This window comes from Heterocephalus glaber, unplaced genomic scaffold, assembly GCF_053883595.1.
Source record: "Heterocephalus glaber isolate CG9 unplaced genomic scaffold, H.glaber_assembly_v1.0 deba00001002, whole genome shotgun sequence".
NCBI lineage: Eukaryota > Metazoa > Chordata > Mammalia > Rodentia > Bathyergidae > Heterocephalus > Heterocephalus glaber.
In genome coordinates, this window is record NW_028258178.1 from 682,368 (window position 1) to 696,335 (window position 13,968).

Below are 13,968 nucleotides of genomic sequence, written 5' to 3' on the forward strand. Positions count from 1 at the left end.
GAACAGCCCCCATCCCCTCACCCATCCACACTCCTCCCTCCCTCCCCGGCCTCACCCTCGCACTCCGAGCCAGCAGCGTTGGGTTCGAAGCCTGTGGGGCAGACACACTGGAAGCTGCCTTCTGTGTTCTCACACCGGCCATAGGCACAGGGCAAGGGGCTTCGGGCACACTCGTCCACGTCTGGGTCAGACAGGACCAGTCAGGCTGAGGAAGGGGCCTCCATTCCCACCTGCCTCCACATTCCAGTCTGGAGCCAGGGCCCTGCCAGGCTGCCCTCCTCCATGTTGCCTTCCTTGCCTCAGTTGTCCCCTCCCAGGGTTTCAATATTATTGAAAAAGGGAGGAGGTAGGAACATCTCTCTTTCTCTCCAGTCCCCACAGTAAGTGCTGGTGCAGCAGGGTTGGACCCAGCATCCTCACCTTGGCAGGGGGCCCCCGGTCCCCGGGAGCGGAAGCCAGCAGGACAGGCACAGTGAAAGGAGCCAGCTGTGTTGTCGCAGCGGCCAGGCCCACAGGGTGGTGGCTCCTGGGCACACTCATCCACATCCTCTTCACACGCCAAGCCCCGGAAGCCAACCGGGCAAACACAGCGGAAAGAGCCTGGCAGGTTCTCACAGACCCCTCGGCCACAGAGCCCAGGGCTTTGGGTGCACTCGTCCACATCTGCATGGGAAGGGGCCCAGGGTCACTGCTCCTCTTTGCCCCCACCCCACTCCACTCTGGTCTCCATCACTTAGACCCCTCCATCCTTCTTCTCCACCCCCATTAATCATCTACCCTCCTTAAGGAGCCTTCCTGGCTCAGAGCACTCTTCCTCTCTAGGCCCCAGGAGTCAGTCTTCTTTTTCCTCCATAACTGTCCTCTTAGCCAGTCTCTGGTGCCTCCAGCTCTCTTCACTCTGCTTCCGTATCCTCCATAATTCAGCCTTTGTTTAGCACCACTTGACCTCTCCTTCCCCAGATCACTGTAGCCAAGTGGCCACCCATCCGGTTCTCAGAACCTGGACTCAGTCTCCCATAAGTCAGCCTCCTTTTGCCCCATTGCTGTCTCTCCATCCCTCCTTGTCATCTCATGGTCGTAGCCCCTCTATCCTTCCCCCTGCCCTGCACTCCTTTCCTCTCTAGCCCTTCCAGTCCCTCACCCTGGCAGCTGGCTCCATGCGGTGCAGCCTGGTACCCAGCAGGGCACACGCACAGGAAGCTGCCTGGCGTGTTCTCACAGCGCCCGCGGTCACACGGCGGCGGCACACGGTGGCACTCGTCCACGTCTGTGGGCAGAACCAGGCGTCTGGGACTGGAGCCAAGAGTTCCCAGAAAGACCCGGGGGTTTGGGCTGGGGATTTAGCTCAGTGGTTCTGGCGCCTGCCTCCCAAGCGCAAGGACCGGAGTTCGATTCCCGTACCAAAACACACACGCACGCACGCACGCGCGCGCGCGACCCGGGGATGGGGGGAGAAGGGAGGGGCGAGCGGGTGGGAAGGGAGGGGCGGGGCCAAGGTTGGGTTAGCGATTGGCTGGGGGAGGGGACCAGGGATAGTAGGCGGGGCCTGGAGCGGGCAGGCTTTTAAATCACAGGCGGGGATTTTGCCAGAAGGGCTGGATGAGGCTTGGGTCCCCTGCCCTTACAGAGGCAGAGGGAAACTGGAAAAAGAGGTAAACTGGGGAGCCCAAGCCCTAGGCCCTAGGCACGGCAAAAGTGGTAAGGGCAGCTTCGGGGACGGAGCGAAAACAGGGAAGACAGGAGCTGGGCTAGAGAAAGACGGGGCAGTTTAGGGATGGGGCTCTGTTTGACAGGGGTGGAATCAGGTCGTGGTCAAGAGATTGGCTGTAGTGCTGGTAGGACAGAGGCGGAGCCTGAGGCGGAAGCGAGTCTGGGATAGGAAAGGGGCGTGGCCGATGGGGCGGTGCCAGGGCGTGGCTGGAGAGAAGGCGGAGAGTCCGACCCCGAGCGGTAGACCAGGCCAGTTTGGGAGCAGGACATGGTGGGCCGAAGTGTTGGAACCCGAGCCAGGGCCGGGGCGGGACTCGGGAGCAGTAGCCCTGGAGCTGCGTAGGGAGCGGAGGAGGGCCCAGGAGTGAGAGCAGGGGCAAGACCCGGGTAGGGCTGGTGCTGGAGCCAGGCAGGGCGGGTTTCTCACCCAGGCACTCTGCAGCCTGCGGGCCGGCTCGGAAGCCCGGGCCGCACACGCAGCGGAAGCTGCCCGGCGTGTTCTCACAGTGCCCGGGAGCGCAAAGCGGGGGCACGCGGCGACATTCATCCACGTCTAAGAACACCGAAGGGGCTGGTCACCAGTTGACCCGGGAGAGCTCCCCTTCCCGTCCCGCCTCCGCGCAGCTCACCAATGCAGTGAGTGCCCTGAGGGCTGAGCCGGAAGCCGGAGTCACACGCACAGGTGTAGCCATTGGGCCAGGGTATGCAGCGTCCTGGACCACAGACCTGGGGGTTGCGCTGACACACGCCAGAGGAGGGACCTAGGGGTCCAGTCAGCCAAGTTCCCCCAACTCTGAATTCTTTTGTCCCTTCCATCTCAATCCAATCTCCTCAAGTCCTCTACCTAAAACACTTCATCAATGTCCCTCCCCAAAAACAATCTTAGAGGGGATTCCACTTTTATCTTTTACCATGGGACATTCTCATCAGATCCTCTGCTTGAAATCAACTCACAGTACCACTCCAAGTTCTCTATCTTAAAATATTTTGTTCTACAACCCCTTGCCTGAGATATATTCTTACTGCCCTCTGCAATAATTTATCTAACATTAACTGAGCACTTTAACTTCGTGCTCAATACTTAAGAGACATGTCACTGAAACCTCACAATGATCCCCATTTTACAGGATGAGAAACTGAGTCTCAAAAAGTCTAGGCTACTCAGTTAACAGAATTTGAACCTAATTCTCTACTGGGGATTGAACTCAGGACCTCAAGTTTGCCAGGCAGGTGCTGTACCACTGAGCTACATCCTCGCCCTTGAGCCTAATTCTGACTCCAACACCTAATCTATTACCTAACTCTTCAACTTTCTTACCTCTTCCTACCCATTCCTTTTGCCTATTTGTTCTTTCCTAGAATGTTTGCCATACATCTCCAACCCCAAAAGCTCCTGTGTACCACCCTACCAACACCCTCAATTCTCTCTACCACACCTGATTCAGGAATTTCTGGACCAGTCCATGCAGGGATGCTGGGCAGGGGAAGCTCAGGGTGAGGCCGGGGTTCAGGCCTGGGGTCAGGCTGGGGCTCTGGGCGATGGGTAGGTAGAAAACCTAGTAAGGAAGGGGTATCTGGGAATTAAGACCTGAATTAGGGTGTCCCCACTCCTCTCCTCCTTTACCTATGGGCTGGGGTGGCCCCTTGAAAATGTCACCTCCTCCAGGTGCCACCTCACCTGTGGGTGACCGGGAGGTGGCTGGTAGAACACGTGGCTGGCTGAGGGACACTCGAGGTGGCTCCTGGCCCAGAGGCCTAGTGTTGTAGCGTAGATCAGAGGCTGAGTAGTGGTAACCAGGGCCAGCTGGACAGATCTCCCGAAAACCCTCTGGGAAAGGGACAGGAGGTGGGCAGAGAGAGGGCCAGAGAAGAGGTGGGAATGAGAGGGAGGAGTCTAGAAGCCACCTTGGCTGGGAACGGGGCTGGGGCAGAGGTGGCTTAAGGGTTTGGCTTGGGTGCTGACATGGGGTGGAGGTGTCCCTGAACAGGGCATCTCAGAGGCCAAAGATGGGGCCACTGGAGTTTTTCTCCTTTTGGGATGATGGACTGGAGTCAAGGGCAGGGTTTGGTTTGGAGTCTCCAGGGACTGAGCTGGAGGTCAGGAAACAGTCCTTGGTGGGGCTGTTTTAGGCAGAAGCTAGAATGGTAGAGAGGTGTCTTAGGAAGGGGTGAATCTGAGGAGGGGCCTAAAGGGGGAACCTAAACTGAAGACAGTGTCCCAGGAGCAGTAGCCTTGGCCAAAACGCTGGCACATGGTTGCAAACTTCAGGGGCTGGAGGTGATGCTTGGCAGACACAGCCTAAATACAGTGGGGCTAAGTGTGTGGGAGAAGTCCTGGGCTGAGTCCAGTTTGAGGCTAGCAAGTCTCAGGGGTTGGGGGTGTGGCCTGGTTCGAACTCCAAGATCCTTCAGTCAGGAGGCGTGGCATTAGATGGACCCTCAGGGAGTGAGGCCTAGTAGGGATGGAGACACTCACCTGAGCCAAAAGGTGGGCAGAGCTGGCACCCTCGGCCCCAGGCCTTGCCCACGCGGCTACAGCAGCAGATCTGCTTGGTGATGTTTCGAAGAATGGGCAGTGAGCAGCCACCATCACGCAGCACGCGAAAGCAGGGCCCCTTCGCTTCTGAGATCACATGTTGAGCTGGGAGGAGGGAAGAAATTCTTTAGGGCCAGGGTGGGGAGTTCAGCAGAACCAGGATCTAGGAAGTAGTGGAATGGTCCCAGGGAGGATTTGGTGGCTATGAGGGGCATCTGAAGAGGTGTGAAGGAGAGCTGAGGGCTCTAGGGGGCGTCTGAGAAGGTTTTGAGGGTTGAATGAGAGACTCAGAAGAATCTCAGGGTCTAAAGAAGGTCTAGTGATTGAGAGGGAGGAGTAGTTTGGGATCTGAGAGGAGCTCAAGGAAGCCTGAGAATCTGAAGGAATCTTCGATCCAAAATATTTGAGGAGTTCTTGGGGTTCTGGAAAAGGTGCAGGGAATCATCTGCAGGTGTGAGGAGTCTTAGAAGTTCTGAGGGGCCTAAGACTGAGAGGCACTTGGGAGAGGGGGGAATGGTCTGAGGGAATTAAAGGCCTAGCAATGTCTGGGATGTGCCCTGAGGTCAGGGTAGGCTTGGGAGCCAGCCTCAGCCAATCCTAGCGCCTCACAGATGCAGCTGCTGCGGGATGAGTCGAGCAGGAAGCCGTCTGGGCACACGCATGTGTACCCACCACGCGTGTTGGCACACTCCCCGTGCTGGCAGCGCCCACCTGTTGCACACTCATCCACATCTGCCAGGGTGGAAGAAGTCAAGATGGAGTCGGGCACCCGATCCTGGCCAGCCCCGCCCCTAGAGCGAAATCCCTCCCTCCCTCTTCTACTCACCTTCGCAGGACCCATTAACCCTCTCAAAGCCGGCCGGACAAGGTCCATCTGGGGCACCCACTCTGTCGGAGGTCCCTGTGGATAGAGGAGAGAGTGGGCTAGGGATGGGTGGGGGAGTGAGCGAACGAGCGAGAACGAAGGGGGCGGGGACAAAGATGGGAGGGAGAAACCAAAAGGTATCGAGTGTGGTTTGAGCACAGCCAAAGTAGGCGTCGGGAAGGTAACCGGAGAAGTGCATTGGTGGGACCAAAGCACAGAGGCAGGTTTAAACTCGAGTGGCCAAAGTCAGAAAATGGTGGATCCAGGATGGAAAGGGTAGATATAGACTGAGTGATCTCCACGAGCTGCTGGCTAGAATTTGTGAATGGGAGGAGAGGCGAGGCTCTCACCCCTCCCCAGCTCCCAGGACCTCGGGGACAGCCTGGGGCTTACCCAGGTGCTCCGAGCACGGCTGACAGTCGTGAACGCCCCAGGCCATGCCGGCCCCTCGGCAGCAGACATCCTGAGTCCGGAGCCCGGGTAAAGGCGACGCACACTGTGGGCAGGTGTTGGGTGAGCGCGCTGCCGCGCGGCGGCGCACTCCGGGTCCCTCCCCACCGGCCTATTCTCACTTCGCCTCCGCGCAGCTCCCGAAAGCAGTAACCGAAGCCCGAAGCGTCGGAGTAGCCGTCCTCTCGCGGCGCGCTCTGTGCTAGCACCGTGTAGGGCGCCGCAGCCTCCGCGCGCGCCGCCGCCTCCGCCCTGGCCACCGCCTCGGTGTCCGCCTCCTCCCAAGGACCGGACACGCGCTCCACCTGGTGCACCACCACCGACGCCTCCTGCGGGTGCTCCACATGCACGCTCACCATAGACGCCACGCCTGGTGGGAGGCAGGGCGGACACAGTGCGTCTACAAGGCTTCTTAGCGGCGGGGACTAGGAACGGAAGGAGGGGCAATGAGACGCTGGAGAGGGGTCGGAGGAGACCCGGCCCACGCTCTCCTCACCGTGTTCGTCGTCGCGGTGGTTGGCCAGTGGCATAGTGTACACGGAGCGGGTGAGACCCGGCATGGCCGGGGCCGGGGGCCGGGCGCCCGAGGAGTGCAATTGGCAGAACTTGCCAGCGAAGTCCGGGGGACAGAGACAGCGGTCAGGCTTCACGCATACACCTCCGTTGTGACAGATCAAAGGGCAAAGGACTGGGACGGGGGGAGAATGAGGATACTCATGGTGAGCACGTGCCAGGCAGCTATTTCTGCAGCCAACAATGCACCCAGGATAGTGCAGTCCCCAGCCTTAGAATCAGACTCTCAAATGTATCACGCACTGTAAACCTCTTCCTCCTGGCTGCCTGTGGCCCCGCCCCAATTCTGGCCAACTGCTTGAGCCAGGCCAGTAGTTCAACCCTCCGATATGGCCCGGCCCACTAGATTGGCTCGCTAAGCCCTCCGGTTCCTCTTTCACTTTCGTGTCACCTACTCTGCGGGACTCCAGCAGTTTCCACTGTTTTGTTGAGTATCAGTGGCTGAGCCCGGACACTACAGTTCCTCTTAGCGTTTAGTTCTATCCATTCCGTCATCTTGGCTGGGTCCTTTGCTGTTTCAGCCCCTCCGACGGCGGTCCCTTCCATCAATTCAAACTGGAGCAACCCCCCCTTTCCAACTCACTCCTTCTCATTCTCTGCCCGCTCGCGCTCCCTCCCCAACCAATCCTCCACGTTCGAGCTCCGCCCCCTGGCCATGCTCCCCTTTCTAGTCCAGTAGAATCCTTCTACCTGCAGGATTCTACACCTCTCTAATCCGGGAGCCTAACCTGCAGCCTTTGGCCCCGCCCACCCCCTTTCCTAGCTCTGATTTGTCCCAGCTCACTCGTGCCCCTCCCACCGCATCTCCGGGCTGGCGGGTGTCTTAGCCCCGCCCATCTCCCACCGCCCACTTCCCCTCAGACTCGGGCTCCAGAGTTCTAGCTCGGCCTTCCCGCCTCCGGTAGCACCGGGGCGGGACAACAAGCGGGAACGCGCCTCCTCTCCCCTCTGCGCGCCCTCGCTGGGCCCCTGGCCACCTCTGGGCGGGGCACTGCCAGCTGTGCGGCGGGGTAAACAAAGAGAGGGGTGCAGCGGGGGCTGGGCGGTGGCTCAGCATTCCGGATCCTTAGGGAGCCCTGGGACCGCAGAGCCAAAGGAGGCCGGACGTGTCTTTCGAGGGCACCCCCTCCCTTTCTCCCCCGGGGCTGCCGAAAACAGCTGGAAACAGCTGTGCGGAGGAGAAAGAGGGGGCAGGCAGAGCGGCGGTCCAGGGAGGTGTGTGGGATTCTGAACCACAACTGAAAGCACAGGGGAGTCACCTCAGTTTAGAAGGGTCAGGGGACAGAAGTCCTTGGGAAGAGACTAGCTGGAGAGCATCACTCCAGAATTCAAAGACTCAAGGTTTGTGGGATGGAGGGAGAGCCAGCTCAGATGAAACAGGTTCTCTTTCAACCAAAGGAGCCTTTCAAGTCCTTTTGGGGAACAGTTACCTAGAAAACAGGACACTAGTCCCTTCTGGGGGATGACCCATTTCCGTAGGTGGACGAGTGGAATTCCTGGAAGTCCCCAGGACATAAGAGCCTCAACTGATTGGACTCTAAGATACCCTGAAAACCCCTTCCTTCCTGTGGCCAGCACACCGTGTGGAACCCTCCTGGAGGGAGAATCTACTAATCAAGACCAAATCTGGGGTTCTCTAAAAATAGATAAGACCTACAGTTCCTGGGCAGAGGGTGAGCTGGAAGAGCAAGACTTGGAGACAGGACTCAGGAGTCTCTGATGGGACTAGTGGGGAAACTCAATTGGAAATAAAAGAAAATGGGAGTCTTGTGGCAAGAGAGTTCCTTTGGGGAGGAAAGTTACCACTGCACAGGGCTGGTAATCTAGAATTTCTCCTGGAAGAAGGGAGAGGTAACCGAGGGACAATGCTAGTTTCCTGGTGAGGGGCACAGTTTCGGGGTTTACCTCAAATGCAGGGTGGGGGAACTTCACCAAAGGAGCTGGTGTCTGGAGTGTTACAGGGGTGGGAGGGAGGACAGGGTCTGGGACAGAAACTCCCCTATTTAAAGAGAGTCAGACCAGGACTCCAGGTCATTTAATGGGGGTCCTTGAGTAGCAGGGCCTAGGAGAGGTTTAAGAAATATGAAGCAAAATTCCAACACGGGAAGTGTCTCTGATGGGGGTGGTAGGAAGCCAGCCAGATGCAGGGGCATTTCCCAGCCTCTGAAGGCATCTCTCTGCTTTCTCTTGGCCTGTGTGCAAGGACCCTAGCCCAACTCCCTGAGGGTGCCCACAGCCAAGTGGGTGCGACTACATGGGCCAGGCCAACTCTATGGAACCCTGGAGGAATGGGGAACTGAGGACATCGGGGTCCTGCCGAGGTCAGCCTTCCTTCACATGCCCCTCCTTGTGCCTCCAGGGGCTTGGCACCCGCTTGGGCACGGCGCCTGGCACGGGTGCATATTAGGGCTGGGTCGGGAGGGAGTAAAGGAAGGCGGGAGGAAGGGGAGGAGAGAAGGAGTGGCAGTGGGCGGGGGTTCAGGCGGGAGATGAGCTCACGTCGGCCGGGGTTGGGCTGGCTGGGGGCCAGACTGGGCGAGTTCCCTGCGCCAGGGGCCCCCACTCCCCGCTTCAGAGAGTCTGAGGGGGTGAGGGGCAAGGAGAGCCTGCCCACCCCTACACTCCGGGAGGACAGGTGGTGGGTCCTCCCCCTTCACCTGAACCCCCGAGGGCTCCCCACCTCTAGAGGAACCTGATGAACCCACGCCTCTGATCCCTCCCGCTCCCAGGGGTAGCCCTACGCCAGGCCTCCTATCTGCGTTTCTGTGCACGTGGGACCCCTGTAACTCAGGTCTTGTAGAGACAGATATTCTCCCCCTCGGTCTCCTTCTCTGGGCCCTTCCCTCTTCCCTCTCCTCATCCCAAGTCTTCTCCTCAAAGGCTATCCCAAGTCAGGCTCTCCTATTCCCTCACCCAAAGACTCCCCCAAGCCGCCCTGAGGACCCATTACCCAGAGCTCAGAATTTAGCCCCCTTTCCCAAAACTCCCGGACCCCTCAATTCCAGATCTTTAGTTTGACTCAAAGGCATGAAAGCCGGCCCCAATCCCCTCACGTGGAACACCACAGGTCCCTGAGAACTCTCCTTGCTTGCAAAATCCGGACCCCCAGGATCCACTCCCCAAACCTAGAGTTTGATGCCCCCTTCCTTAAATTCCGCAGGGATCCCCCAACACTACCGCACCCAGAATCTGGGTTCCTCCCAGGAGGATTGTCTCCTCCATCCCCCGGGAGCCTCCTCCCTCCGGGAAGCCCTCCCTGGGGAGCACCACCCGGCACTCACAGGCGCGGAAGCCAGGTCCCCTCGGGGCCGCCCCGCCGGGTGCGCCGCTGTCCACGCTGGTGGCGTTGCGGGGCACGCAGGTCGGGGTACAGCGGGAACCGGTGGGCCCATGGACGCAGCGCAGGCCACACACGGCTGGGGTGAAGCGCACGCGGAGACGCTCTCGGGGCCGGCCCAGCCCGGGCTGAGGCCCGAGCTGCGCCAGCAGCACCAATAGCGACACCCAGAGCAGCCGCGCGCCGCCCGCCATGGCTGCAGCGCTGCGCTCAGCCGCGCCTCCGCCCCAGCCCGCCCGAGGGGCCCGGCCGCCGCCCGCCCGCGGGGGAGGGTGGCCGCGCCCCCGCTCAGGCCCCCCCTCCCCACCACTCCCTCCCCTGCGGCCGCACGGGGGCGCGTGGGGTTGGGCGCTTAGCCAGAGGCGCGAAGGCTGGGCGCTAGACTTGCAGGGAGGAGGGGGCCCCCTCGGCCCCCACCCGCGCTCCAACAAGTGGATGGGGCCGTCTGGGGAGCGATGAGGACGGGAACAGGTGGGGGCGGGCTCCCTCCCCAGACAGCTGAATCCTTCCAGAGGATTCAGAAAGAGTAGTGGGGGGCCCGCATGTGAGGAGATCGCTAAAGGCTGCTCCTCCACCCGAGGCATAGAGAAAAGGAGTTTCATCTAGACAGGTAGAGCTATCACAGCACATCTGGGCAGCCAGGTGGCACCTCGGAGGGAGAGCGGAAGTGGGGGTGCATATGGCTGGCACATGGAGGAATTAGGGGGTCTGGATCCTGGAGAAGAGGCTGTGAGGGCTACACTCGGAGGTGCAGCCACATTTGGCTAGGACCCTCCACACCTGGTGGAAGACGTCAGAATGGATAAAGGGATGGGGGGGTCCCCTCACATCTGGCCCAGGGCCCACATCTGGAAGACTTTAGGGAGGAGGGGACATATCTGGGCTGAAGGCCACAGCAGAAAGGGGACTTTTGAGGGTGATTGAGACTAGAAGGTGTTCTAGCCTGGGTCGGATCTGGTGATGGAGGGGAACAGGGGAGAGGGAGGGTCCGGGAAAGGGTAGGAGAAGCCTTTGGCCCTCAGCTGTCCCGCAATGTTGGGCACTCGGCGGAGCCCAGGCAGGCACCAACCCGCACAATCGCTTTTGTTGTCTGGGCTGGTTCGGCCTGGCTCTCTTCTGGCCCAGCGCCCCCCTCTTCGGCCGCGGGAGCCCAGACGCCTGGCTTCCCGGCCCCACCCCGATGGGTCAGCGCCTCTGGCCTGTGTCTAGTTCTGTCCCGGGCTCACCTCGCACGGCCGGACGCTGGGGTCCCTAGTGGTGGCCGCGTCCTGGGGGGGGGGGTGGGCTGAACTACAATGGGGGGCGGGTAGGCGGCGCTTGGACCGTGGGAACCAGACGGTTTTATCTGGCCCCGGAACACACCCCCCTTCCAGCGGAGGAAGGGCGGATATTCTTACCCCGGGCCTGCCTGGCGGGGGCTCGCTGTAGGGGCCTCCTTTTAAGCACTGCTAGGCCCCCTGGCCCTCGGGGCCGTCGACGCCTCAGTAGAGCTTGGGCCTCCTGCAGCCTGGATGGGTAGGATGGAGAAGCGAGACTGTCACTGCAGTTAGGTTGACATCCCTCCTCCCAAACACACAAAGGCCTCTCAGGCCAGGAGACAGTCTTCTAGTAGCAGCTCTGTCCGACACAGCCCTAACCTAATCTGTTTACGGAGAACAGGCCTGAAGAGTTCCCTAAACTTGGAGAGAAAAACAAAGACCATGGGGGAAAGAGAAGAGAAAGGGAGACAGGAACAGGAGGGGAGACTTAGACACAGAGACAGGGATGGGGTGTGTAACTATGAGAGACAGAGAGATGAGTGGATGTAAGGAAAAGAACAGATACAGAAAACAGGAACTGGAGATAGAGAGTGAAACCCACAGGGAAAAGAAATATAGATACAGGCTGATAGTAAAAGACCAACAAGTAGAGACAGAGAGAGAGAGAGAGAGAACAAGCCCAGCTATGGTAAAGCACTCTTATAATTCCAGCACTCTGGGAGGCTGAGTCAGGAAAATTGCAAGTTCCAGCCCAGCCTGGGCAGTTTAGCAAGACCTTATCTTAAAAGTCAAATTTTAAAAAAGGTTAGGGATGTAGTTCCATGTGAAGGGCCTTGGTTCAATCTCTAGAACAATGAGAGAGAGAGACAGAAAGAGAGGGAGAGGAAGAGCGAGGAGAGGAAGAGAGGACAAAAGGGAGGAAACAGTGGCAAAGCTAGGTGTTCCCGAGGGAAGATCTGGTAGTAGGGGATGGATCCCACACTCACGTCAGGGGCTGCCAGTTGAGGGACACCTGCCTCTTCCCCAGGCTGGGGCCAGGGCTGGGGCTGGGCACTGGTAGCCGGACCACGCAACGCTGTGGGCCTGTGCACTTTTCAGATGGGCAGCTTCGGACCCTGCAGAAGGCTTTGGAGACAGCCAGGGACTAAGTAGGGAAGGAGGGGACTGAGTCTTTTCCTTCACCAACTCTCCAGGTAAAGGAACCCCAGCCCCTCTGCTCCTACTCCTCCCTCCCATACCCTGCCTGCAAAAACCCACCTCGGATGCAGCGGCTCCTCCTAGGAGTCTGGCCTAGGCAGCATCGACATGAAGCAAGGCTATAAACAGGGGAGTAGAAGTCACTCAGGCCCTAGCGCCCCCACAACTCCCAAAAGGAGGGCAGTGGGCAAGGGAAAACCAACACAAGGCTTATATCTTTCAAAAGACATATGTGACTAACTTGAGGCACATCTCTGCATGCCTCAGTCTCCCCATCTATACAATGGAAAAGGAAAATAGTCTTACAATCTCCAGGAGTGAGAAGGCCAAAGCAAACTTACTTTTATATATCTTATGAAGTAGGTTTGGTGGTAAGGTTTTATGGGGGGTAAAAAAATTTTTTTTTTTGTACCAGGAATCGAACTCGGGTCCTTGAGCTTTCCAGGCAGGCAGCACAACCACTGAGCTAAATCCCTGGGCCCCCCCAAATTTTTTGATACAGGGTCTCGCTGTATCATAACTGTAGTTCAAGCTGACTTTGACTCACTATGGAGCCCAGGCTGGCCTCAAACTCAGGGTGCTCTTTCTGTTTCATCCTCCCCAGTGCTGGGATCACAGGCAGGCGCCACCACACCCGGCTCTGGAAAAGATAATTTAAAGTCTTTTTTCGGTGTATGGTACTGGGGATTGAACCCAGGGCCTTTGCATTGAGCTACATCTCCAGCACTTTAAAAGTATTCATTTTGAAAAAAAATATATTTATTTTGAGACAGCATCTCAGTAAGTCACTAAATTGCCCAGGCTAGGCTCGAACTTATGATCCTCCTGCCTCAGCCTCCCAGAATGCTGAGATTACAGGCTTGCGCCATTACGCCCGGCGTTTAAAACTCCTTTAAAACAATATTTTTTTAAAAAAATCTAAGAACATGTACATTTCCAAGCACAAACTGTCAGCCCTCCCGCACGTCCCTCCAGTGTAGGATGTCCCGCCCCATTCTAGGCCTGGCCAGGAGGTGGCGCCACGTCCACAGGCCTCTGCTGCTGGGGACCGCCTCATCTCCTTTGACTGGGTAGCAGGGTGCTGAGGTGGAACAGGATACAGGAGACACAATCCAAGACTAGGAATCCCGAGGCTCCAGTTCTAACCCGTTCCTGTCCTTCCACGCTGAGTGACCTGGAGCCAGCGTCTCCTGATCTTTGGGTCTCGCTTTACTGCCTGACCAGGGGGAAGGGGTCGTTCCTTGAGACGACTGCAGTCCCAAAGGGTCTCAGTGGCAGAGCCTCCAGCTCCAGCAAAAGTGCATGGAAACCAAGGGGCCCCCCAGACAAGTCCATTAGCCCCAGGCTGAGAGGGGGCGAGGGACGAGGGTGCGCGCTCAGGCCGCGACAGAGGACTGGCGGAGGATGCTGACCAAGGGACATCCAGAGCGGGGACCCCTTCCAGACCAGGGGCGTCCAGTGGGGGACGAGGCTACCCGAGAAGAGCCTCCGAGACCCCCAACTCTGCCTTCATCCCTCCCGCCTTTTCTCCGGGTTAACCCCTTCCAGGCCCCGCCCCCGGCGCGGCTCGGGTTACTAAACGCATTCGCAGAGACCCTAGGCGGGAGCCTGGCCCCGGACCTTTGTAAAGTAGCGCTGGACGGCTGGGCGGGGGCGGGTGCCGGCCAGATTTCCCTTCGGTCTCCCCGCCCGGAGACGGAAAAGGCGACTCTAACCCCCCAACCTATAGGATATGCTGGATGTCGCAGCGCAATCACTGGTAGCTCATTCAGTCCTAGAGTCCTCTAATGCTAGGAAACTAGAGCATCCCCAACTCCCATAAAACCTGATGACCGCCGCCCCCACCCCTCCCAATTACTCCCAAGTCTCTCCGCCGTCAACTTTAGAGCCCACGTCTTCTGGATTTATTTGAAAAACCCTCAGGTCCTTTTTGATTAATCCAGTCCAGAACGTAATTAATCCCCAAACCCTAGAAGTCCAAGACCTCTTGACTCCCCCCAGAGTCCCTCCAGAACTTCCCAATACCTTTTCTTCTCGAGCA

General features: G+C 58.6%; 1 protein-coding gene across 17 annotated transcripts in view; it reads right to left on the bottom strand.

Moving 5' to 3' along the window:
• The window catches only part of Ltbp4 (latent transforming growth factor beta binding protein 4), a 29,172-nt gene that overhangs the window by 12,903 nt on the left and 2,301 nt on the right, over nt 1-13,968 (bottom strand). For 4 of the 17 annotated variants that reach the window (XM_021251707.2, XM_021251706.2, XM_021251705.2 and 1 more), the window contains exons 2-17: nt 11,988-12,046; nt 11,717-11,855; nt 10,869-10,978; nt 6,058-6,249; nt 5,684-5,931; nt 5,505-5,607; nt 5,073-5,147; nt 4,856-4,978; nt 4,187-4,351; nt 3,389-3,538; nt 3,147-3,266; nt 2,340-2,471; nt 2,138-2,281; nt 1,142-1,267; nt 421-663; nt 56-181 (exon numbers count right to left, since the gene is read on the bottom strand). In XM_021251707.2, coding sequence (XP_021107366.2) covers nt 56-181; nt 421-663; nt 1,142-1,267; nt 2,138-2,281; nt 2,340-2,471; nt 3,147-3,266; nt 3,389-3,538; nt 4,187-4,351; nt 4,856-4,978; nt 5,073-5,147; nt 5,505-5,607; nt 5,684-5,931; nt 6,058-6,249; nt 10,869-10,978; nt 11,717-11,855; nt 11,988-12,046 — 2,255 coding nt within the window. Of the gene's footprint in view, nt 1-55; nt 182-420; nt 664-1,141; nt 1,268-2,137; nt 2,282-2,339; nt 2,472-3,146; nt 3,267-3,388; nt 3,539-4,186; nt 4,352-4,855; nt 4,979-5,072; nt 5,148-5,504; nt 5,608-5,683; nt 5,987-6,057; nt 6,250-6,529; nt 6,744-9,415; nt 9,696-10,868; nt 10,979-11,716; nt 11,856-11,987; nt 12,047-13,968 lie in introns of those variants that run through there. The other 13 variants (XM_087209231.1, XM_021251704.2, XM_087209234.1 and 10 more) reach the window with 11 other exon arrangements.